This window comes from Polyodon spathula, chromosome 6 (genome assembly GCF_017654505.1).
Source record: "Polyodon spathula isolate WHYD16114869_AA chromosome 6, ASM1765450v1, whole genome shotgun sequence".
In the NCBI taxonomy this organism is placed as follows: Eukaryota; Metazoa; Chordata; class Actinopteri; order Acipenseriformes; family Polyodontidae; genus Polyodon; species Polyodon spathula.
Genome location: NC_054539.1, coordinates 61,892,106 through 61,916,031, shown reverse-complemented (window position 1 = coordinate 61,916,031; position 23,926 = coordinate 61,892,106). Strand labels below are relative to the sequence as shown.

General features: G+C 41.3%; 2 protein-coding genes across 2 annotated transcripts in view; one reads left to right on the top strand and one right to left on the bottom strand.

The window, feature by feature from the left end:
* atad2b (ATPase family AAA domain containing 2B) overlaps positions 1–3,533 on the bottom strand; it is a 76,845-nt gene extending 73,312 nt beyond the window's left edge. Inside the window, exon 1 of the mRNA XM_041253369.1 lies at positions 3,218–3,533. Coding sequence (XP_041109303.1) covers positions 3,218–3,331 — 114 coding nt within the window. The 5' untranslated portion in view covers positions 3,332–3,533. The remainder of the gene's footprint in view (positions 1–3,217) is intronic.
* A 3,733-nt stretch (positions 3,534–7,266) lies between these two features.
* ubxn2a (UBX domain protein 2A) lies at positions 7,267–23,348 on the top strand. The gene is given in 6 exon segments (XM_041253871.1): positions 7,267–7,380; positions 18,688–18,802; positions 20,032–20,275; positions 21,752–21,914; positions 23,197–23,227; positions 23,230–23,348. Coding segments are annotated over 6 exon segments (786 nt in total).
* The last annotated feature ends 578 nt before the right edge of the window (positions 23,349–23,926 follow it).

Below are 23,926 nucleotides of genomic sequence, written 5' to 3'. Positions count from 1 at the left end.
CCCATTCTTCTTGGCACATTTGCTCCAGGTTGTTCAGGTTGGTTGGACAACGCCTGTGGACCGCAATTTTCAAATAGTGCCACAGATTCTCAATGGGATTGAGATCAGGACTTTGACTGGGCCACTGTAGGATATTCTCCTTTTTGTTCTTGAGCCACTCCAATGTTGCTTTGGCTTGTGCTTGGGATCATTATCCTGCTGAAAACTGAAATTCCTCCCAAGCTTCAGTTTTTTAGCAGACTGAAGCAGATTTTCTTGCAGTATTTTCCTGTATTTTGCTCCATCCATTCGCCCTTCAATTGTAACAAGATGCCCAGTCCCCAAAAGCATCCCCACAGCATGATGCTGCCACCACCATACTTCACTGTAGGGATGGTGGGTCTTGAGGCATGGGCAGTGTTAGGTTTGCGCCACACATAGCGCTTTGAGTTTTGGCCAAAAAGCTCTATCTTGGTCTCATCTGACCACAAAACCTTTTACCAAATTGCAGCTGGGTCACTCTCATGCTCTCTCAAACTCCAGACATGCTTTCAGATGGTACTTTTTGAGTAACGGCTTATTTCTTGCCACCCTCCCAAACAGGCCAGTGTTATGCAGAGCTCTTGATATGGTTGACTGGTGCACCGTTACTCTACTCCCAGCCACTGAACTCTGTAGCTCCTTCAAAGTCATTGTTGGCCTCTTTGTGGTTTCTCTCACAAGTCTCCTTCTTGTTTGAGCACTGAGTTTTGAGGGACGGCCTTTTCGTGGCAGTGCCTGGGTGTTGTGATGCAGCTTCCACTTCCTGATTATTGATCCAACTGTGCTCACTGGGATATCCAAACACTTGGATATTATTTTGTACCCTTTCCCTAATCTATGCATTTGTATTACTTTATCTCTAACTTCTGTAGAATGCTCTTTGATCTTCATTTGCCTTCAGATTCACAGCCTTACCAATGATCCTTCAACAGTGGGGTTTTTATCCAGAAAATGTGACAGCAACTTTAATGTTTCACAGGTGGAGGCCAATGGTAAGGTAATTGTGTCCTCGTTAGGGCAATTTCTTTCATCGGTGCAAACTGGGAGCTTCCATAGCACAGGGGTTGAATACTTATGCAAGCAAGATATTTCAGTTTTTTTGTTCTTCTTAAAAATATTTCCCAACATAAAACCAATGTCACCTTACAATAACTGATTTTGAGTTTCAGTGTTTTAAAATAAAATATCAAACAGAACAAAATTGCAATGTACCATTTGTAATTCAGTAATATGAGAGAATTGGTCAGGGGTCTGAATACTTTTGCAAGGCACTGTGTATATGTATATATATATATATATATATATATATATATATATATATATATATATATATATATATATATATATACATCACACAGAGCTCTTTTTCATTTGTCTTTTTTTGTTTTAAAGTAAACCAATAGTACGTAGCAACTGATTTAGGTTTATTATAAGAACTCTGCTTCTCTCTGCACTTAACCCAACTTGAAAAAGGCTCAGATGGGCTCCCATTACATGTAATACCGCAAATGTGTGGTGTTTTGGCTTAATTAAAAGGGAAAATTAAATCTGAATAATGAAATTATATACAGCGTTTATGCATTGATTTTGATTCGATGTATTAAAAATGACAGCTACAGAACAAACCCAGAGTGCCACAGCCTTTACCTTTAAGGTTTGGTACAGTATTTGCAGGTATGGTACTTTACAACCAAGTTAGAATTATTCCTGAGACAGTAACATTTCTAGTTATAATTGAACGTTGCAAGTACAGTATATTAAAATAATTCCATGCCCCAATAAAAATTCAAGGCACTGTAAAGGAGGAAGTATTTAACAGGTTTTTTTAAAAATGTACTCATGTATTTGGAGGCAAGGCAATAATTGATTTGTAACTCAGCAAGCAATCTGGTATTTGTTCAAGAAACTTCCTTCAACTGTATACTGCACATTCACCAGACACAGCCTAAAGACAGGACATCCTGTCATACCGTAGATTTTCTTAGACACTGCACCATCAAATTGATTATTGCCATTTATAACACAAAGGTAAAAATAATAATGAAAAGCAATTAGATATTTATAAGAAATATAAAAGCGGGAGATACAACTGTCAAGAATTCCAGTCACCTGTCTCGACAACGACTAACAGCAGTGCTGTGCAACAGATACATCTGTACCCTCCGTACAGTGGCGTAAAACTGTATACAGTACCCAATTACAACAACAGACATCGACGGGTATATGCATTTGTGTTAACTACTTTAGATAAAGTCTTTTGTTTTTGGGAGGGGGGGTCGTTTGTTTTTGTTTGTTTTGTTTTTTTTTTTTTTTTGGGGGGGGGGGGGGGGGGAGCAATGAAATACTTTTATACTGTATTGTTCAATGGTTCTTTTTTATTTCAAATTACAAAAAAAGTTTCCTGTCGGTTGTCCTGTTCTCCCGAAGCTTGCATTCTTTGTTTAGACAATAAAAAACTCAACTCAATGTGCAAAACAAGCCCGCGACTCCCGGCAAGAAACCACTGACAGTACAACATTAACAGGCTGTACAGTAATACAATCAATTATTTACACATGAATTCACCAGAACGTTGGTCACAAGGTTTATTGTGTCTACGGGGTTTTACTGTATATTTAACCTTGCTTGTCCTGACCAAGAAAAAAAACTTAACAAAAAGTCTAAGTATTGTAAACACTCCGGAATTACGAGTGACAATGTCAACATTTGGCCACGAGAGGAGCTCTTTTCGATCGGTTTCCCTTCCCCCACTCTCGTAATGTCTGACAATATTTATACACACAGCCGCCAAAACAAAACTTAACACATAAACGGGCAACGTTTTTTTCACAACTCCGAGATCCCGTGAAACGCTGGGTCACGGAAATGTGCTATCCCCTGTCACAAGGCTTCCCGGACTGTCACACAGTATAAGCCGGCAACACACACTATTTTTTTTGTGGTTTCATTTTACACAAAGAGAACTTGCTCAGACAGAGCTGTTGAAATTACACAGGTGACTCGTGCAAATCTTAACAAGACAACTCACAGGGCGAATTCTAATCCGACTCCTGTCCCCACAGCCACTTTCATTCATAAAAAATGACTTTTTTTCTTAAAACGTATAAATAGGAACAAAAGGCGAGCAGGCAAGCAACAGAGCGCAGGCCAAACAATATGAGTATACCGAAATGAACCCCCCCACCCCAAGTCTTACGTGATTGTGTTCCTCCGAACTGGTTGTGTTCCTGGCAGATGATCTGGTTCTGGATGAGATGTAATGGTTGGTACTGTGCGACAGTGGCAGGGAGCTCCTCCGGGTATTCACCATGTTTTTATTTGTCCTTCGCTATATGTTGCACTGTCTTAACGAGTGGAGTACCAAGGCGCCATTTCTCTTTATCTCGTTCTCCCTCTACTGTCTGTAGATCAACTCGCACACCAGCACTTCCGCTTTTCAGTGGATTAGCTTCCCTGTTTGCAGTAGTCAGTTTTCGATCTAAGTAAATAACTCGTTTTGTTGTTTTCTGTTTGTTTTTGGTTTTTTTTTTTACAAATGTTTAAGTATTAAGATAATTATATATATATATATATATATATATATATATATATATATATATATATATATATATATATATTTCTTTTACAAATTCACACTGAGTATGTGTCTTCATTATAATTCAGCCCGGCAGGTCTGGTAGAGACAGACACATCTGATTATTTTCTTTATCTTCATTGCATTGTTACAGAATTAATGTTTATTTCTTCTTTTAAAAAAAAAAAAAGTTGGTTAACAGGTTTAAGACTTTAAAACCTGCAGCTGAGTTAAGTTATATAAAACCCACATGAACAACGTAGTCTTGCCGTGATGTGCGGCACTGTACAGTAGCGTACGCTGTAAATATATCTTCTAAATATAAAACAAATGCAAAATAACTTTATAAACTGATACAATTGGTTACATTGTAAATATTGTTATAATCGACACACATGTTAGGAAGCCGTTGGTATTGTGGATCTTCCTCTGGTTTATTTCTGCTAGGACTTTTGCATTATTATTTTGCCAGAAACACCAAAATCCCTGCTCAGACTCTGTACAGCAACATGTGCGAGCGCTGAGTAGATTTGTTTTGATTTCGGAAGGGCGGAGCTACAGCAGGATTCCTCCCGTCAACCTCCCAGGGAACTTTTGTCAAATACAAGGACGGAAATAACTCACCCATTCCAGGTTTTGCTACGAATTAGCCACTGTAAACAGTTCAAGTGAGTCTTATTAAACTCATAGTAAACCCAGGAATCGATCAAACTGTTACATAATGGTAGTCTTTTTTTTACACCCCTGAAGTACAGTGTATGTTACTGAGTGCACTCATGTTTTTGTTTTTTTTAGTTTAGATTATAGTTTCAGAATATCAAATTAACTCGAGTCCCACAACATGTAAAATAATCTGCAGTCTATACGCGATTCCAGTGTTTACTACGGGTTACCATGTTCTACTAAAGGGGTTCTCAAACCTTTTTTGCTGGGCCCCCCTTTGGAAATGTTTCAGTACTGGGAGCTGGAAGTACAGTTCTTGCAACCAAACGGAGTTCTACAGTGACTGCAGCAATAATCATAATATTGCAAGGATTGTGGCACATTGAAAACCAGTGTGAAATACAAAAAAATATATATATATTTTTCAAAGTTGTTTTGACCAGCCCTAGCACTTTATACACACAATTATATACCAGTGGCCACATTTTTTGGCAGTGCTTTTTTAAAAGTAACAAAAATGCCTATTCATTGCCAAACATGAACTACTATAGATGTGTAATGGCTGCGGTATAGGATACTGACCTGAGGTTTAGGGTTTCGGTGTTGGGAGAGGATTATTCACTGTTTTATTAACCATATGACAACCATTCAGAGTGCAGTGCCCTGACAGGAATATTCGGTGGTACCTTTGTAAGGACAGACGTTTTTTGGGTATTCACATTCACCCCTCAGATGCAGGGTGGGGTCAAGGGGTCTAACCTCAATGGTAGAAGTCCAGTGAATCTGTTTCTTGTGGAAGCAATACAAAAAGTTTGCTCTGCAATGTCTTATTATTGTGGCAAATTTTTCGATTACTTTAATATTAAAAAGTCAGGAATGTCAGCCATCATGTCTTTTTCAATTGATAACATCGCTGTAGCATTTAATCGTTCGGTTTACATACTTTTTCTCAAGAAGGTTTTTATCTGCTTCAGTGTTGAGAAACACCTTTCTGCCTCTGCTGTAGTCATCGATGTAGTAATACCTATCTTTAGTTTCGTAATCTTCAGAAATGTTCTGCCCCAGTTGTTATGTATCATCAGTTCAAGCATATTTAATGCATTTTCAGCATTTTTACATTCTTCTGTTTCATACCCTGTTTGTAAGTCAATGCATAAGGAAGTCTTAACATTGGATATGCCTGGACTGTTTTCTCTAATACAGGGGTTCCCTTTCAAATCGAATGACAACCATTACCGAATGGGAAGAGCCTCTCTGACCATCAGTCTCTGAGCAAATATATTAAACCTGCCCTATCATGGCCCTGCTGTGAGGGGGGAAGTCCCGCCCATCTCCTGTTGAAGAGAGACATCCTCACCGTAGCACATCGCCATTTTCTCTCTCATCTCTCTGAGATTGGTTGTATATTGCTTCTGCTTTTTACGCACCAAATTTGGCTGATTTGTTTGGTTTTCATCCCAAATAACTTTTCTATCCACGGTAATCACGCTCTCGAGTGTTGGTAACACTGCTCTCACTATATTCTCGAGTCAATTTTCTGGCTAGAGCTGGTTTCGACCCCTCTTCAGGGATTAGCGAGCGGCCATTACTCTCACTACACAAGGCTTCGTGTAGTTGATACAGCTGTAAGGAGACTCAGCGGGCTCGCGGCATCGTCCTCTGCGCCAATTTAATCGGTCACAGCGAACCAACAAAAAAAAAACAGCTCGGGCCTAGCGCCCTTCTCAAGCCTCGGGCTCTCCTAGCATGGCTGTGCTTGTCCTCGACGACCACACCGATTGAATCGGCTGCATACCTCGGCACGACCACGGTTTTCCCGCCGATTTGCGAGGCTGAGAGAAACAGCACCCACCCAGCCCCGATTGACCCAGAGCCGCCGTGGATATCTTCGGCACCGCCTACAGCTCGGCCCCAACTATGCCTACCATCGCCACCGGCCTTGGAACAGGTCCACCCAGCATCAACTGTTCAGCACTGACAGCTCGTTCTCTTGATGCCGATACTGGCACCGATTAACTCGGCACCTGGGACCATCTTCGGAGCTGTCTACAGCCTGGCACTGACCACGGTACACAGCGGCACCAACCTCGGTGCCGATTGACTCAGCACTGCCCACTCGGCACCGACAGTGCTTTTCTCGACGCCAATCCCGGTACTGATTGATTCGGCACCAGGGAATAGCTTCGAGGCCATCTACAGCCCGGCACCGACCACGCTACATGTCGGCATCGACCTCGGCGCCGATCGACTCACCAGGGGACAGGAGGTCGCCATGCAGGCACCACTCCCCTTTCCCACACAGGCGCAGACATTCGCCATCGCAGTCGCTTCGAAGGCGCCCAAGCTTGGCCGAGCGGCACTTCGCCGAGCTGGCAGAGATTGTAAGGGCTCAGCAAACTATGCTGGAGACCCTATTAAAATCCCACGGCAGGCTGCCTCCTACCACCGGGTAGCCCCAGCCCCCACAGTCTTGTTAGACCACCTAGCCCAGACGAGCTGTCCTCCAGGGCATCCAGGTCGGACATGTCGGGCAGGCCACAGTGGGAAGCACCCTGCCGCCCTTGCCACACGTGTCCCAGGCAGCTGCAGCCACGGACGTCCCATGGCCAGCGGAACAGGAGGGAAAGGGGAACTGCTTCCTCCAGTAGAGAGGGCATCCACAGCACGCCCTCCCCTTATGCCAGGACTTCCTCGATTTGGTGCACTCCTCCTGGGGCAACCCAGCATCTGCACCCTCAGCCTCGAGAACAGCAGAGTCTCTGCTGCACATTGCAGGAGCCCAAGAAGCAGGCCTAGGTGTATTCCCCACCATCAGGGACATGGCCACGGTGCTGGTGCAAGGTTCCACCTTTACCAAGGGGGATAAGGACCCAATCTGCCCGTCAAAGCCTTGCAGAACAACGAACGCGATGGCTATACTGGTACTCTACCAGAGCCAGTTGGTGGAGAGGCTGCACGACAGAGCCACGGAGGCAGACACAGGGGAGCTTCAGGCGGTGGCTAAGGCGATGACTAACCTAATAGGGGAGTTAGTTCAGGCATCAGAGAAGTCTCTGGCGGTGATGGGGGCCGCTTGCCGGCATTTGTGGCTGACTCAAGCCAAGGTTGTAGAGACCGAGAAGGTGGCGCTGCTGGATGCCCCCATTACACTGGGGCAGACTTTCGGGGTGAACATTGATGTGAGCCTTGAGAGGTCCCACAAGGCCACGGAGGTTGCCTCAAAGTTTTCGCGCCTTCCAGCTTACAGTCAGATGGCATGCACAATCTGCTGGGGTAAAAGGGTCTGATCATCGCCCTCCACCCCAGAGTAGACAAACAGGCAGAGGCAGAGGCAGGGCCAGCGGCAGGGGACCACCACAGGCCAGAGGTAACCGCTTCTCTGGCTGGAGACCAAAGCCAGGGCTTAAGAAAGACCGCCCCCTCCCAAGCCCAAGGGAGACTGCCCCTGAGGGGCCCTGGCTGCCACCAAACCCACCCACAACCAGACTGACCAACGGCAATGACCCATGGCAAGGCTGCACCCAGGACTCCTGGGTGCTATCAACTATGAGACACGGATACACTCTACAATTCCACATAGGTCTGCCACCCTTTAAGGGTGTGCTCCTCACCACCGTCGAACCAGCGAGGTCAATACTCCTTGAACAGAAGATTGCCAATCCTCGAAGGAAGAACGCTGTATGCTTGGTAAGTCCAAGCGATGCCCTATGCAGCTTTTACTCCAGGTACTTCCTGGTGCCCAAAAGGGATGGCGGTTTCAGACCAATTATGGACCTCAGGGTCCTCAACTTGTTCCTCAAACAGAGGAAGTTCAACATGTTGACAGCACAGCATATCCTCCAGTTCATCCAAACGGGCGACTGGTTCACATTGATCGACCTGCAAGAGTCTATTTTCACGTTCCAATCCGTCCCGCGCACAGAAAATATTTGTGCTTCGCCTTTCAAGGCAATGCGTATGAATTCTGCGTGCTGCCATTTGGCCTCTCGCTGGCACCCCGCACATTTTCAAAGTGCATGGATACAGCACTGGATCCAGGCTGTGGGGTATTCAGAAAACTGGATCTGGATGACTGGTTAGTTTGCGTGCAGTCAAAAGCACACAAAACAGGTAATAGATCATGTGGCGAAGTTAGGGCTCTCAATACATCAACAGAAGAGCAACTTCGTACCGTCTCAGTCCACAGTGTTCCTGGGGATAAAACTGAACTCTGTGAGCATGCTTGCCTCACTGTCGACAGACAGGATTTGGTCATTGGAGACCACACTCTCCCTATTCAGAAAGGATGCTCTACTACAGGTCAAACTCTATCAAATGTTGTTGGGGCTGATGGCTGCCTCGAGAATCCTTCCACTAGGGCTGCTGAGAATACGCCTGCTTCAAGCCTGGGTGAATACGTTCAAGGTGCACCCGGTCCGAGATTGGTACCGGCTGGTGCGTGTGTCCAGACAATGCCAGAAGACACTGGAGTGGTGGCTCCGTCCCGGCAATCTGCGCCTCGGATCTCCCCTCGGATCCCCTCACAGAAAGGTTAGTGGAAGGGACATTGGCAGTAAGCGCACATAAAGCAAGAGCTGCAATCAGTGAGCCTGGTGTTATCACATTTTCGCCAGCAATTAGCGCACAAACATGTGCTGGTCCGGACAGACAATGCCACAGTGGTAGCCTACATAAATCACCAAGGTAGCCTGTGCTCACCGGGCTTTCACCACGTAGCACACAGACTCCTGTCCTGGATGCACAGAAACTTGTGTTCCATCAGGGCAGTTCACCTCCCCGGTGTGGACAACAAGGCAGCAGACCTCCTGTCCAGAGGAGCTCCAGACAGCTCGGAGTGGAGGCTGCATCCTCAAGTGGTGGAACAGATTTGGGAGAGGTTTCAACCTGCACGAGTCAACCTCTTTGCCACAGCCGAGTCCACTCATTGCCCCCTATGGTTCTGCATGGAGAGAGATGGGGGCCCCCTGGGAGTAGACGCGCTAGGTCACCCCTGGCCACAGGGGCTCTTGTATGCGTTCCCTCCGCTACCATTAATACCCCTGACACAAGAGAGGATCAGGGTGGAGAGAGCACAGGTTCTGCTGGTTGCATCCAGATGGCTGAGATATCCCTGGTTTGCTCTCCTCTCCGACATGTTGTCGGATCAGCCGTGGCAGCTCCCGCTGCGCAAGGACCTCCTCAGCCAAGCAGAGGGGCTATTATGGCACCCGAACCCAGCCCAGCTCCAACTCTGGGTCTGGTCATTGAACGGAGCCGTTTATTCAGATGAGGATTGCCAGATGCAGTAGTATAAACACTACAGTCTGCTAGGGCGCCGAGCAATAGAGTCCAGTACTCATATAAATGGAAAGTTTTCCAAGACTGGTGCCTTGCCAAAGGTCACGATCCAGTGACTTGCCCGATTGAGACGAGATTACCTTCTTACAACACCTGTCTGACGCAGGAAAATCAGCGTCCACTTTTAAGGTATTACTGGCAGCAATATCAGTGTGCCATGACAAAATTGACTCGGTGTCCCCTGGGGCACATTTCCTGGCAGTGCAGTTTCTTAAAGGGGCTTGGAGGCTTCGTCCTCCCATGAAAAGTGTGGTCCCCAAGTGGGATCTAGAACTGGTACTGCGGGCCCTTATGAGTCCCCCATTTGAGCCCATGGCGTCAGCAGAACTACGCCCTGTTTCATTAAAAGTGATATTTTTAATAGCCATTACGTCTGCCAGATGAGTAAGTGAGCTTCATGCACTGTCCATCGATGACACATGTATGGCTTTCACTGGAAGTGACCCGTGGGTAACATTAAGAACAAATCCATCCTTTTTGCGAAAGGTGGTATCCTCATTCCATATTAACCAATCAGTGGTTTTGGAAACATTCAGACCTCCCCCACAAGACAGTCCAACCAGCTGCTTGTCTGCTACGGGTCCCGCTCTAGAGGTCAGGCCCTATAGAAAAATCGTCTAGCGCACTGGGTGACAGATGCGATACGCTTGGTGTATGAACAGACGGACTCCCCGTTACCAGGGGACATTATGGCCCATTCTACCAAGGGCCAGGCAACTTCGTGGGCTTTCCTTCATGGCGCCTCCTTAGATGAGTTATGCAATGCTGCTACATGGACAGGTAGTCAGACATTTGTGCGTTTTTACCACCTTGATGTGACAAACCAAACGAGACCCTCTCTGGGCTCTAGAGTTTTGCAGGCGACATGCCCTTAGGCGTCATGTGGGCTCAGTTGCTATCGCCGTGGGCTGTACTGTCAGTAATCTGGAGCCACGACAGCTTTGGTACAGCTTTCCCATTCGGCAATGGTTATCATTCGAATTGAAAGGGAACATTAGGTTATTACCATAACCCTGATTCCCTGAAAAGAGAATGACAACCATTACCCTTTGAGGTCGTGTCCCCAGCTGACCTCTGTTTTCGAAAGAAAATGGCCATGTGCTACTGTGAGGAAAACCCTCTTCCACAGGAGGTGGGCGGGACTTCCCACCTCACACCAGGGCCCTGATAGGGCAGCTTTTGTAGATTTGTTCAGAGATTGACGGTCATAGAGGCTCTTCCCATTCGGTAATGGTTGTCTTTCTCTTTTCAGGGAACCGGGCGTATGTGTACAGTGGCATTGGGTTATGCTCGTAGTACGCCGGACGACTCAGAAATACACACATAAAAATGAAAGTAAAAGTAAATAATGATCTTGAATTGATTTCATGGTATTATATATTCTCTAAACCACTGTGTATAATTATTTAATCTTTGTAGAAGCTCAAAGTGAACTGCGGATGAAAAAACACAGAATCTATGACGTCCATATTTTCCACGTGTACGCATGCGCGATTTCGATTGCGTGGCTTTCCACTCTGATGGAGAGGTGAAGCAGGCGTCTGTCGATTATGCCTATTGAGAGCGTTCAGTGCTGCTTGTGATCATTGCTGTTTTCAACTTGTGTCAGTAAAGCGCTGTGTTTCTGAATTTTTTATAAGTATAAATGCTCCGATAAACATAAATGATAATCACAACAATTCTCACAGTCTGACGGTTTTTGTTTTATTTATTACCGCGGCTACATTTTAGTAACAGCAATATAGGTCGGTGTATATGTTTTTGGGGTTTGAAATGGATACGTTTCTTACTTGCAAAAGAAAAACGAAGGAAAAAAAAACACAAGTCTACAGGAAGTGCAAAGTGACAAAGTTATACAGAGTACATTTGGATCATTTTTATGCTGGCATTTAAAAAGTCATTGTTAGTTATTACAGTTTTATCTTGAGTTTGATGTTTTTGATACTGAAAACATTTTAAGTGGCACACATGCTTAGGTGGAAGTAAATGGTAACGTGATAAACTTTTACAGGACATGATTCCAGCAAACTTGACTAAACATGACTATTTTTTTGTTATTTATAATGACTGCCAAAATATAAAGCAAATAAGTGTTTCTAAAAAGATTCCTAAATACTGTGGTTTCATTCTGTGCATCCAAAGACATGTAATTAAGTTTTAAGAATGAAGCCTCCTGGTTGGTATTTAAACCAGCAGTTTGTCAGTCTCAGACCGTTGTGATCAATTATATATTAAATAAACGTGGAGAAAAAAGGAAATGTGTTAATGTGATTATTCTACCTTTTATTGCAACTGGTACAGTGAGCGGAAATTGTAAAGGGCACTTTAGCTGAAACCTGACAGAAGGGGTACACTTTAAAAAAAGAGTGAAAACCCCTGTTCTAGTACATCTGTCCAGGAAAGCTACCTGATAGTCATCAAAACGGTCACTCTGCAGCAATTTTGCAGAGACAAGGTGCTTTCTGAAGGCAAATCATTCCTTTGTGTGAGAGATGATGATGTCACAAATTTGCCAGTCAGCTTTGTCATAATCTGTGATATTTGGGCCCCATCGTCTTGTTGGCATTGGAGGCAGGTTCTCAGGGAGGCTGGATTCTTGTGTTCTAACAGATGCTCGGATGTCCTGAATGCTTTGAACAAATTGAGTTACCGCTTCATTTGCATCAACAGATGTAATATTCCTTGCCTGGAGGTTCTCATATAAAATATCCACCTTCATCATTATCTTTAGGAACAAGTATTGAACAAATTGAGTTACCGCTTCATTTCCATCAACAGATGTAATATTCCTTGCCTGGAGTGTCTCATAAAATATCAGCCTTCATCATTACCTTTAGGAACAATTACACAAAGTACAGAAACACTCTTGAGGCTATGGCAAAACCATAAACCTCTCTAACTGTGACACTGTCAAAGTCTCCTGAATCACTAATTGTTTGAAAACACAAGTGATTGCTTTGTTTAAACACTGTCCTCACTGCTCCACTACCAAAATTCCACTTTGTTTGAGGATCAATTGGTAGTCTTTTCTTTACAACTTGATCCAAAACAGCAGTTTTCTTTGGCAAGCAAGAGAAAAAAGTTGAAAAAACAGAGAGGGTCTGAAACTTTGAGCCCCTGAAACTTGACTCACTGCTTGTCCCATTGTTATATTTAGTTCATGGCCATAGCAATGGACATATTGTGCATTTGGCTATTTTTCCCTTACAAACTTCTGGACCCCACCAGTCTTACGCAACGCATTACACTAGAGCCATTTTAGGCTATTCACTTTTCTGTGAATATGGCATCTATCTGTTGCATAATGGCAGTGAAAAAAGCTTCAGCATTTCTATGTTGCAACTCCAAAAAATTGCTCAACAAAACATCCAGTTTTGGGAACAATGTACCTAAAAACTAGTACACTTTGGTTTCATCAACTTGAATAACGACAATCAGTCTGTTTCAGTTCTTTCACAATATTTTCCATGCAGACCGCTAACATGCAGCCTAGAAGTCAATTTTGAACTGTCTCAGAGGTGCCTTTAACGTCTGTAGCCTTCCTCAACTGTGTTTCCATTGCTGGATCAAGCTTTGAAACTAAATCTCAAGAAACACACCAGGATTGGAAAATATTGATGATTCATCATGCCCTCGTAAAGCCAATTCAAAAGCTTCACAGAAGTTTATGATGCATTTAAGTATTTGTCGGTTTTTAGACACGTCTTCATATTGCTTCTTTATGGCATTTTGGTAAGCAGTGCTAAGCTAGACAGCAATATTCACTCTCCCTAACACACCTAAACGCATTTCACATGTCTTATGAACTCTTGAGTTCTCATGTTTTTTTTATTTAGAGGAGAGACAGGTCTGTAATTCCAGTTCTTGACCATGCTGCATCAGTGTCACCCGAGCCTTAGCAAAAAGGAAAGTAAAACAGTGCATTGCTGTTTTCACTTGCACAACCCCATGGCCGAAGCTTATAGCACGACTAAAGGTTCGAGTGTGTGCCCGTCCTCTGTCACTATTCACCTGCACTCATTTTATTAGAGGTCTGCTGGGTCCCAACCTTTTGATCTGCAGTTTCTGCACTTCCTCCACTGTAGCAAAACTATTAGCAAGCAAAAAAATGATACTGTCTTCTTTTTTTGATTAACTTAAAATATACCAAAAAAAAAACACACCAAATGTAAATGTGTATTTATTTAAGTTTAAGTTGTCCCAGAATCTAAATCAATCCCAAGTCCAAAGACCAAGAACAGGAAAAAATAAGGCCTGAAGTCTTAAATAAAAGCCCCCAAAAAAACCCAAAAAACAAAAAAAACACTGTAATTAACAATGGAGTAGTTTCTTTTTTTTTTTCAAGAAACAGCAGATAATTTATATAGACCTAATAAAGGACTGATCACCTACAAACAAACAGTAAAAAAATAGTAATTTAAAAACACCTAGAAAAAAAAAAGCCTGGCCTGGCTGGCTTTCGGACACCGATAGTATGTTCTAATATATAATTATATATCTATATATATATATATATATATATATATATATATATATATATATATATATATTGTGAGCCAGCTCACAAGTTTACCACCAGGAGTCATTCATGGCAGGCTTGGTATGAGCCCACAGAGGTTGCCAGGAATGATCAGATGGACCTGTGGGCAGCATACATGCCTGCCATGATGTCAAGGAGTTAACGGACCGACAGGCTGCAGGTGTGGTTAGGTAGGCAATTAGGGTTTGACTATTGTTAGACTATCATTGGCCTTAATTGGCCCACACCTGTAGCCTGTAACGGCCAAATGCCTGGCTGGTAAAAGGGAGCATGTGCCGCTAGTCTGTTGGGTTGTTTGTTTTGTTTGCCTGCCTGAGAACTTCTGAGGATTATCTACAATAAGATCGGAACGGGATAACGTGGTGGTCCTTTGCATCTGCAATTCCCTGTTCTCTGCAGGGGCTATGAGGAACGGCCTGTCCCCTGCTGAGATTCGCAAAGGGACTGGACTGCGGAATAAGGGTAGGAGAAGGGTTCCTAAAGAAGAAACCCAAAACCCAGGTGGAATTACCTATTCACCAACTGGATGGGGTTATTGGTCCGGTTGGTTTACATCAGCAATTTTGCTTTGGTGGTTTGGTTTTTGTTTGAAACCTTGTTTGAACTGTTTATTTTCTTTTGGACATTGCAATATAAGAGCCAGCTGCATAGAATACTGGAATAAAGACTTGCTTTGTTTTGGAAACTACTGTCTGTTGTCTTCGTGTGCACCTACCCGCCCACAATATATATAGATAGATAGGTAGATAATACAAATATACTGTATGGTATATTCAACAGCCTAGGGAGAAAGAGACAGACTGCGCAAAATAAAGGCAGATTAATACAGTGAAAAGAATGAAGTTGAACAAATAGGACAAATAACATTCATTTAAAGTTAGACCAAATTAGACAGATAATTAGACTTGTGAATTTTATTTTAATATTAAAACAGCTTAAATGTAATGCAAAGTAACACACCATACAAGACTGATGCCCTGTCCACTCTACATAACCCGAACTCGAACATACACAAAAACAGTTTAATCTAGCTCAAAGTGTCCACACTAAAGGACCATTTCATGTTTAATCAGGCTTAAAATATTAAACACAATTAAAATAGTTTGGTTACAGTTCCTAGCAGCACAATGGACTGTGGGGCTTAATACGAAATATCCAACCATGCAACCTCACAAATATGTAGCCCGTGACCCCGGAAGACATAGTGCTTCTTAACATGAACATTATGGCCTTGTTTCTTAAAAGCACAATGTGCATTTTATCATAAGGTGTGCATTTTATCATAAGGTGTGCATATCGAATACTGCTTGACCGACATCTGATCACGTCTCGCTCCATGATCAACCAATTAACAAGCCTCAGAAATTGTATACAGTACAGCAGTATTGACAGTCGTTTTCAACTCCTGTTCTGAGTACTGTATTGTAATGTCTACACACCAAAACATATCACAAAGCATTTCTATATTACAACGTCCACACTTCTGACACTTCTGAGATTCGAAAGTATGTGCCAAGCACAAAACCAGTTTTGTGACTAGGCAAAAATTAAGACTATAAAAGGAACGAGTTAACTCATCATGCACATCATCATTCCAGTACTCAAAAATAAAATAAAATGGGCAACGTGGGCTGGGCAGCATGCAGTGTGTCTGTCGACATCTGGATAATGATGATGCACAGTACACCCAGCAACATTAACCCAGACATAGGCGAAGGTATGCTGAAAGGATATACTGGACCTGGCACACATACGAGGAGCTAAGCAAAGAACAAATTGTGTCCAGGTATTGTCTCGACCGAGACATGCTGAATTATCTATGTCATATGCTGCATGATGACCAGGGCAGGACAAATTTGCGCAGTTTGTTAGTTTGCAAGATTGGGCTCACTGTAAAGCAGTCCACAGGAAGAAAAATGCAGAAGGAATGAGAGTTAAATAGCTAGAAATCCAGCGGCTACAGTTTAAGAGTGGAAATCCCATAACTATGGAATTCAAGTGTACCCTAAAACAGGAAAAACAAGAGGAAGGTCTAGCTCAACAAAACCAGCCATGGAGAAGCTGTACCGATCTGGGTGACCAAACAAAGCACTGAAGAAACCAGATCTTCTTGGACTCCTTCACCCGCCAGTGTATCTCAAGTTCTACCAGTAGATGGTAATGGTTGCAGCCAGGAATTTCATCCAGATTATGCACCAAATGAGTCAGAAGAATGCAATTTCAATGATGAGCCCTAGAGTGGGACGTTTGAATTAAAATTTCAGATAGTGATATTCTAAAGGCTGTAAATGAATCCATTCTGGTGCAAGATCTATTAATAGATAAATATCGTTAGTTTAAAGAAACAAATTGGAAGTAAAATTGAAAGACTGGAAATACTTGTTTTAAAGCAAACCCCAAAAGAGGGATTTTTTTTTGTTTTACAGTAGAAATGGACTTTTTAGACTAAACTGTTGAGTAAGAGAGCTGTTGTGATTTTTATCTTTACTTAAATATGTTTTGGTTGCATTTGAGATATTTACTAAAATGAAACTGTTAGAATATTATTATTATTCAGAATTTCTTTGGAATGTTTGATCATAAACCATTCTTTATATTACATGGGAATAAAAAAATGATTAGAATAAAAGTGGACTATGTTATTTGTGGCCAAAAAATATATAAATGTTTAATTATTTTCATTTTAACAATCGATCTTGAAGGTCTGTTCTGATTTTTCAGGAGTCATTAAACTTTGTCCTTAATTTTCTCAAAACTGTAAAAAATGATTTAGACCACTTTCAAGTGTAAGGACACATTGTTCAGTAGAGCAGTAGTGAAAATGTATGTCCTGAAATATAGCCCATTTGTGATGCGAGGCTTCTTTGACTGTGTGCAAATTGTCTTCTACACTGTGCACAGTATGATTTATTTATTTATTTATTTATTTTGTTGTCTCTTCTACAGACCTGCAGTATGACATTTGTCCAGTGTGTGCAAGTCGGTGTGAAACATATCCCCTCTTTCTCTGCTGGCAGCACTGATGTCAGTGTGAGCAGCAGCAGGATGATTTTCAAGTGGAGATGCAGTCAGCTAGAAACTTCCTCGGGAGCCCATTGCTGTTGTAGAAAAAAGGCCACTGGTAACAATAATAATTATTTTACTGAATATCTAACTTCAATTTGTGCTGTGTGTTGTCCATTGTAAAAACGTTGTTCTTGACCTACAGTCAAATTCAAAGTGTCAATAATGGACCTGTTTACTGGTTTTAATATTTACTGGTTTTGAATGTCATGTACATAATCGGGGCTGTTTACATTTAGTATGTTAGGCTTACTGTACATATTCGTATTTAACAAGATTGTCAATTCAGTTATCCCCAAACCGCTAATAGTACTGCCGGCACTCCACCCAAAATTAAAAGATTAAAACATGAAGCTACTGTTCACATAATATGGCTATCTACTGTAAGAAACTAAGGATGCAGTGCTAGACATTGATAAGGTTACTGCCTACCACCAAATACTAAAGCCATTTGTATGACTGTGTTTTATATGCTGTAAGTCCTTGGTTAACACACCTTGGAAGAGTGTAGTAAAGCATTCTAAAACTGTCAGCCATTGTAAATGCAAATACAAAAGCACAGTAAATATCAAAAGTTTTGTGCAAATTTAGTATGATACTCTCTTATAAGGGAAGTTCAATAGAACAGTGCAAGTTACAATACCTAGCTAATACTATACAGTTAATAGTGCTGAATTTAGAAACACTAAAATAAACTAATATTCAATTTGAGGACATGAAAAAGACTTGTCGTCCAAACTTTTCTCCTTTAAGTTTAGTTTATTTAAGTACATTGCTAATTGATCAGCATGACTTTTATTTTACGGGCCTCAATTAAACATTAAATAATGAATTTTGGCCCTGGCACCCTTTTGGAGCCTCACATAGAAAGCTACCCAGAAACATATGTCAAAATCTTCTTTCTTTTTAAATAATGAGCTTTTCTCAATGCATATGTTATATTTCTAAGTATAGTTCTATTCACTTGCATGTTTTCAGTTTTGTGAAGAGCCTTGCACATTGTATTTGCTTTTTAATTCTAAAGTGTGCTTGATGCATTTATTATTGTAAGTCATTACCTGTCTGATATTCCATCAGGAAATTGGCTGTTCTTTGCACCTCTGTTAATGGTGCTTTGGCCTCAGTATAGTGAATTAAACTCACTGTTTGAGTAACTGCAGTAAGAACCAATAAAAGTAACAAGCTACATCCATAAAGAGGTTACAGGGCAATAATATAAATTGCTATAATAGAATTAAAGGCTAGCTGCTATTCAAAGATACTCTGGATACTTTATACCACGTGTGTGTTGCACAATAAAAAAAAACAAAAAAACATTGCAGATTAAATTGAAACAGAATAGTTAATTCACACTTAAATATCCTAATACGGTGATCCAGGAAGAAAGGACATGTACTGTGCTTGCTTCTTCACAGATACATGTTTTACTGTGTTGTTAGTAGGACACGTCATCTTTGTACAGATAGTGGAGGGGTTGTTCTTCGGGTAGAGGTTGCTGTGGAACTGGAGGAATGGATTCACAGTGAATAATGGAGGTCTCCGGAGCTACACAGATGCTGCAGATCAGCACTTCTTGGAGTCAATAAAGAGAGGGCAAATACATTGTATTTTTCATGATGACCACCAATATGAATAATACGTAATATATGAATTTATCACCACCGTTAGGGAAGACTACCTCAGAAGACTGATGCTGTATATAGTGGAGGCACCCATAAATACTTTGTTACCTATATCTTAAGAATTCGTCATCTGACTGTGATGAAACTTGGCCATTCTTGAATCTTTTGCATGAATTATAGCTTGCTGCATCATGACAGCCTGTCCATTTAATGGCATTTTGCTGGACATTCGTTATAAAGTTATTCCATACAGTATGAATAGATCACACTGACACTTTTTCACACTTCGACACCACGTTGATAAAAACACGTATTTTCACATTCTATGGATAGAGGTCTTTGGGACCTGCCATTCAGATCCTTGCTGCTCATACCCTCAAAGGGTTACCATACCTTGTCTACTGATAATTCTCATCACCATGGGGGACTGCGTGCATTTTTATTTTTATTTTTTTTGAGGGATGCTTTGTGTAATGCTGGGTCAAACATCCAAACTAGCATTTTAATCAGGCACCAGACATTATCTTCTGTGCCTCGTGAAAGTTTTGGTGACAATCAGTAAAAAATCAGCACTGTGTTTGTTGCTGTTTAAAAGCCAAGAAGTTGAGGACATGTGGCCCTATCCTAATGAATGTGGTCATGCTGCGTCTCTGATTAAAATGCCAGTGTGAAATTCTTACGCATGTCTAACAGTATCATTTCTGTACAAAAATAGCTTGTCCAAAGCTTCAGAAGGCACAATGTGAACCCTGCAATAGAAGTGCCACTGGGTTGGCTAGCATTAATACATCGCTAATTGAAATCATTTATTTTAGTGTCACCAGCTAAAAAATGTTTTAGTATATCAAGCCTTTATCCTGTATAATAACAATATCACTGTACAATAAATAAATCACTGTTTTGTAACTGCATTGTTTTTATTTATTTTATTTATAAATTGATTGATTTTCATTTTTTTTCAAATCCTGCCATCGCTACCGATTATTATGCTAAGGTTTTTTCAGGGTAATTCTTCATGGTATTTCTCAAACTTCTCTGTAAAGGTATTTGTTGCTGGTCCTCAGTACCAGTCATTCGAAAACATGATAAATATTTCATTCTCATTCTTTGGGCTTCGTACAGCAGTAAGCTTTTTTTTCTGCATCACTTATTCATGGCTCCTTAAGAGAGTCTTCTTCTTTTATTGTATTTGTTTCGTTTCCTTTAAAAAGGGAGCAGTCGCTGGAACTGGACAAAGCATTCACAGATGAGGATGGAGGTAAAGGTAGAGGACAGTAAGGATGAAGTGTACATGCCAACATGAAGGGAGTTTAATCCTTTGACAGGTTGAGGCTACAAACTGGGAAGGAGAGGACATGGTTCATGGTTCTTTAAGATATGTGGTGCAATAGGCAGGCCCATCGAGAGGACGGGGACATTTCCTTGGGGGCCAAACGCCCCCAAGGGGGCCCTGGAGTAGGAAAAAAAAAAAAAAAGTATATATATTATACATTAAATCAAGCAGCCCTGCACAAGACTATGTGTTTCCACCACCGCTAGGGATGGGCCCCAATATAAAAATAAAAATAAAGTGCTAACCTTAATATCACAGTATAGCCTACAGTACATCAAGCTTTAAAATGAAGGCAAGGAGTAATACTACAATTCACAAAAAAATTGAAAATAATAAATATATAATACAGTATATAGAAATAATAAAAAGGTACACATAAATGTGAATAATTGCAATATATATATAGGACATACTAATAATATTATATAATATATATATATATATATATATATATATATATATATATATATATATCAGGACAATTCAGACTGCAAGTCCTTCAGCTGGATGGAAAAAGCAGTGTTGAAAATATATATATAGAATACTAGAATAATGCACTGGATAGCTAAGCCATCTATCAACAAAAACACTTGTTTTACACACATCTGCAAGTTTCAAGAATACACTAAGGTTCACACAGGACTTTGGCCTTCACACACCATTGCATAGCAGTTTGAGCAGTTCCTGCTTTTATTAAGAATTTAATCACACGCCTGAGCTTGTTACCTAGGCTATTCAAGCACATATTAAAATCTGGCATGGGTGAAACTGCTATGTAATAGGTATCTTATTTTCATCCCTGTGCTGACTTTGTTTACAGTTATTGGCTACAGTATAGGCCCTGTCATGAAGCAAGTGCAAAGGGATAAAACAATTGTATCATTATAAAAGTAGCAATAATTCTGATTAGTTTCATGTTCATTTTATATAGCTACAAATATTGTTGTCTTTTCTGAGGGTTCTTTGTTCTTTACATTGTTAGTTAGATACATGGGCGTCCACATTATTAATTTGGGGGGGCAAGGTACCTTACTGGTCCGGGTTTCTTTGTGCTCCTGGTTGTTTGAATGTGTGAGTTATTTAATGTCACGCTGTCTTTTTCTCCCTGTAATCTGCATACTGAACGCACAATTTATTTAAAATTCCCACCAGCAAAAAAAGAATCTCTGGACTTCCAGCTTGTTATCCTTTTGATCAGCTTAGTGTGCTTTCCTATAGCTTTCAGAAACATAATATCATCACCCGAATAGTTGACACCTCTGCACCACTGCGTACCACTAACTTAGACAGTTAAGGTAGGGCTAAGGAAAGGGTTTAAAAATAGCTAACAGATAGGTCATTTTATATGCATTCTGAGACCAAAAAAGGTCAAAGGTCAAATGTCGGGCTATAACAGGCATTGTAAGTATACAAAACCCTGAAGCTTTCGTTTAATAATTCTGACTACATATAGTTACGCCACTAGAGGTCTCTTTTTCTTCCACTTTATTTAGGAGTCCAAAATGCTGCAATTTGTCTGTCCGGAGCATGTTGTGTCTGTGTACATCTGGTATTAGTGCATTGTATGTTCAAGCTGTCCTGCTCTCTCCTGTCCCTAGTGCTGCTCCCGTAGTAATAACTGAACCCCAGGGAGGTGAAGGGATTGAAGAAGCTTTGTGCCCAGCTGTCAAGCTCAGTAACTCACAGCCCATCGCATGCATTCAGATCTGGCTTGTAGATGGAAGGAGACTGGTGCAGAAATGTAATCTCTCTCACAGATGGGTGTGTGGTAGGAGGGAGCACCACCTTTCAGCAGGGTGGCATTAACTTGTCAACTCCCAGAACAGTTTAAGACAGACAGTTATCTGCCCAGGACCAATCAACAACAATAAAATACAGTTAATCAGCAACACATACACACACAGGCTTCATGCATTTAACCACGGTATTCATTTATAGCAGTTAAATTTGCATTAAAGATTTTTGCACATAGCATTTCCAGAGGTAAAAAGGAGTTAATTGTCATCTGTCCTATGCAAATGAGCACCCTGCTTAGTTTGGTTAGAATAAGATCTTTTAGGACCTCTGTCTTTAGTAAGACTCTGAGCTTCCATTTTGATTACCACGATTTCTATACAACATACAAGACGAAGCTTCCCAGGAAAACCCCAGTTAGTTTGATTGTATGTATTTAAGATAACTTAGAGTGGCAAGGAAAGCCATGTAAGCAGCAAATAGCTCACTCCGTGTTTCCTGGAAGCAAAAATACCTGAACATAAAATAAAACAACTCAAGATTTTCCATATTGTTGTGACCTGTGTTGGTGGAGACTTCACCTGGTTGCTGAAGGTATTAGAGCCTAGAAAAGGAAGTAACTCCAGGCATAGACTTTGGCATTTAAGCAGTAAAACAATGATCTAATGTTGAATTTTAGATACAGCAGAACTAGCAGGGTAGCGACAGTATGACTCAGAGGCTTAGAGCTGCAATTTAGCGCTTCAGCTCACTTTTAATAACAAACACAAATAACAAAATAATAGACACAAGGGCCAAAACAAAAACTTCAAACAAAAGACAACAAAAACTGTTTAGGTTGGGCAGAGCCTTCATTGAACTTTGCAAACTAAACAGCAACACACAGCTTTAATAATAAATAATATTTAAACAACATCGCTACCCCCCAACAAACACGCACCTGCTCCCTCTCCCAGACAAATAATTTCTGGTTGCTTAATATATAGGTGGCCACCCCCTAATTAGCACTATTTAGCACTAACTGGAGAAAGGCCACACCTGCGACTGCTGGCAGAGATACAAACTAACCCCATCCCTGCCAAACGTATATTCCCAACACCCACACACTTTACATTAAGGGTTTTCACCCTGCCACAAGAATGATTCCAGGTTGCTCAATAAAGGCACATTCAGTGTCTTCAGTATAGAATTGACTAGAGTGAGATCTGGATGGACCATATACCACCTTGTTAAACTTGTTAGGCAGTAAGATGACACAGAATGTGTTCCTCCCTGTGCAGGATTACTGATGTACACAACTTAATGTCAGGGATCCACACCCAGCACACCTTTCATCCTCACAATGCCCGCCCCTTTCGAGAACTGAAGGAGGAGAAACTCAGCCTACAGGAGGGCAGCCTGCAGAACACAGATATTGTGCAGAGACCTGTGAAAACGGACCCACTGTGTTCCTATGAATGAGCTGCTGGAATGAAGAGCCAGCAGCATCTGCCTGTGCAGCAAGACTATACTGTTCTCCAGTAGCATACGTTAATGCAATGATAGCATGTCTTTTCTTTTTTATATTGCATCCTAATAAAGTAGGTCATGGACCACATTCAGTTAACTTTAATTGAAACAAATATTATTGAAATGTAATTTAATACATCACTGACAATGTGGCAGTACAGTCACATTTAAATATCGCTCAATGTTTGATCATTTTAATTCACAAATGTATCTGTTTCTAGACATCTTTTTTTTTAAATAGGCTCTGAAGTTCTGTTGTTGAGAGAAAAATGGGATTAAGGGAAGATCTTTAAATTATAACTATATAATGGAGCAGGTATTACTTTTAAATAGATCCACAGAGAGCTACATGGTTAGAAAAAACATAGATTTAAAAGAAACCAAAAGTTTGTACATATGCACAAGTTATGGTGGGAAATGAAGGTTTCTGAACCATTTCAGTCAAACTGCAACTTTACACTTTCAGTGAAGCGAACGACTTGTCTTCCGGCTTGCATGTCTGCTGTTTCAACAGCAGGTACTTTAATGAT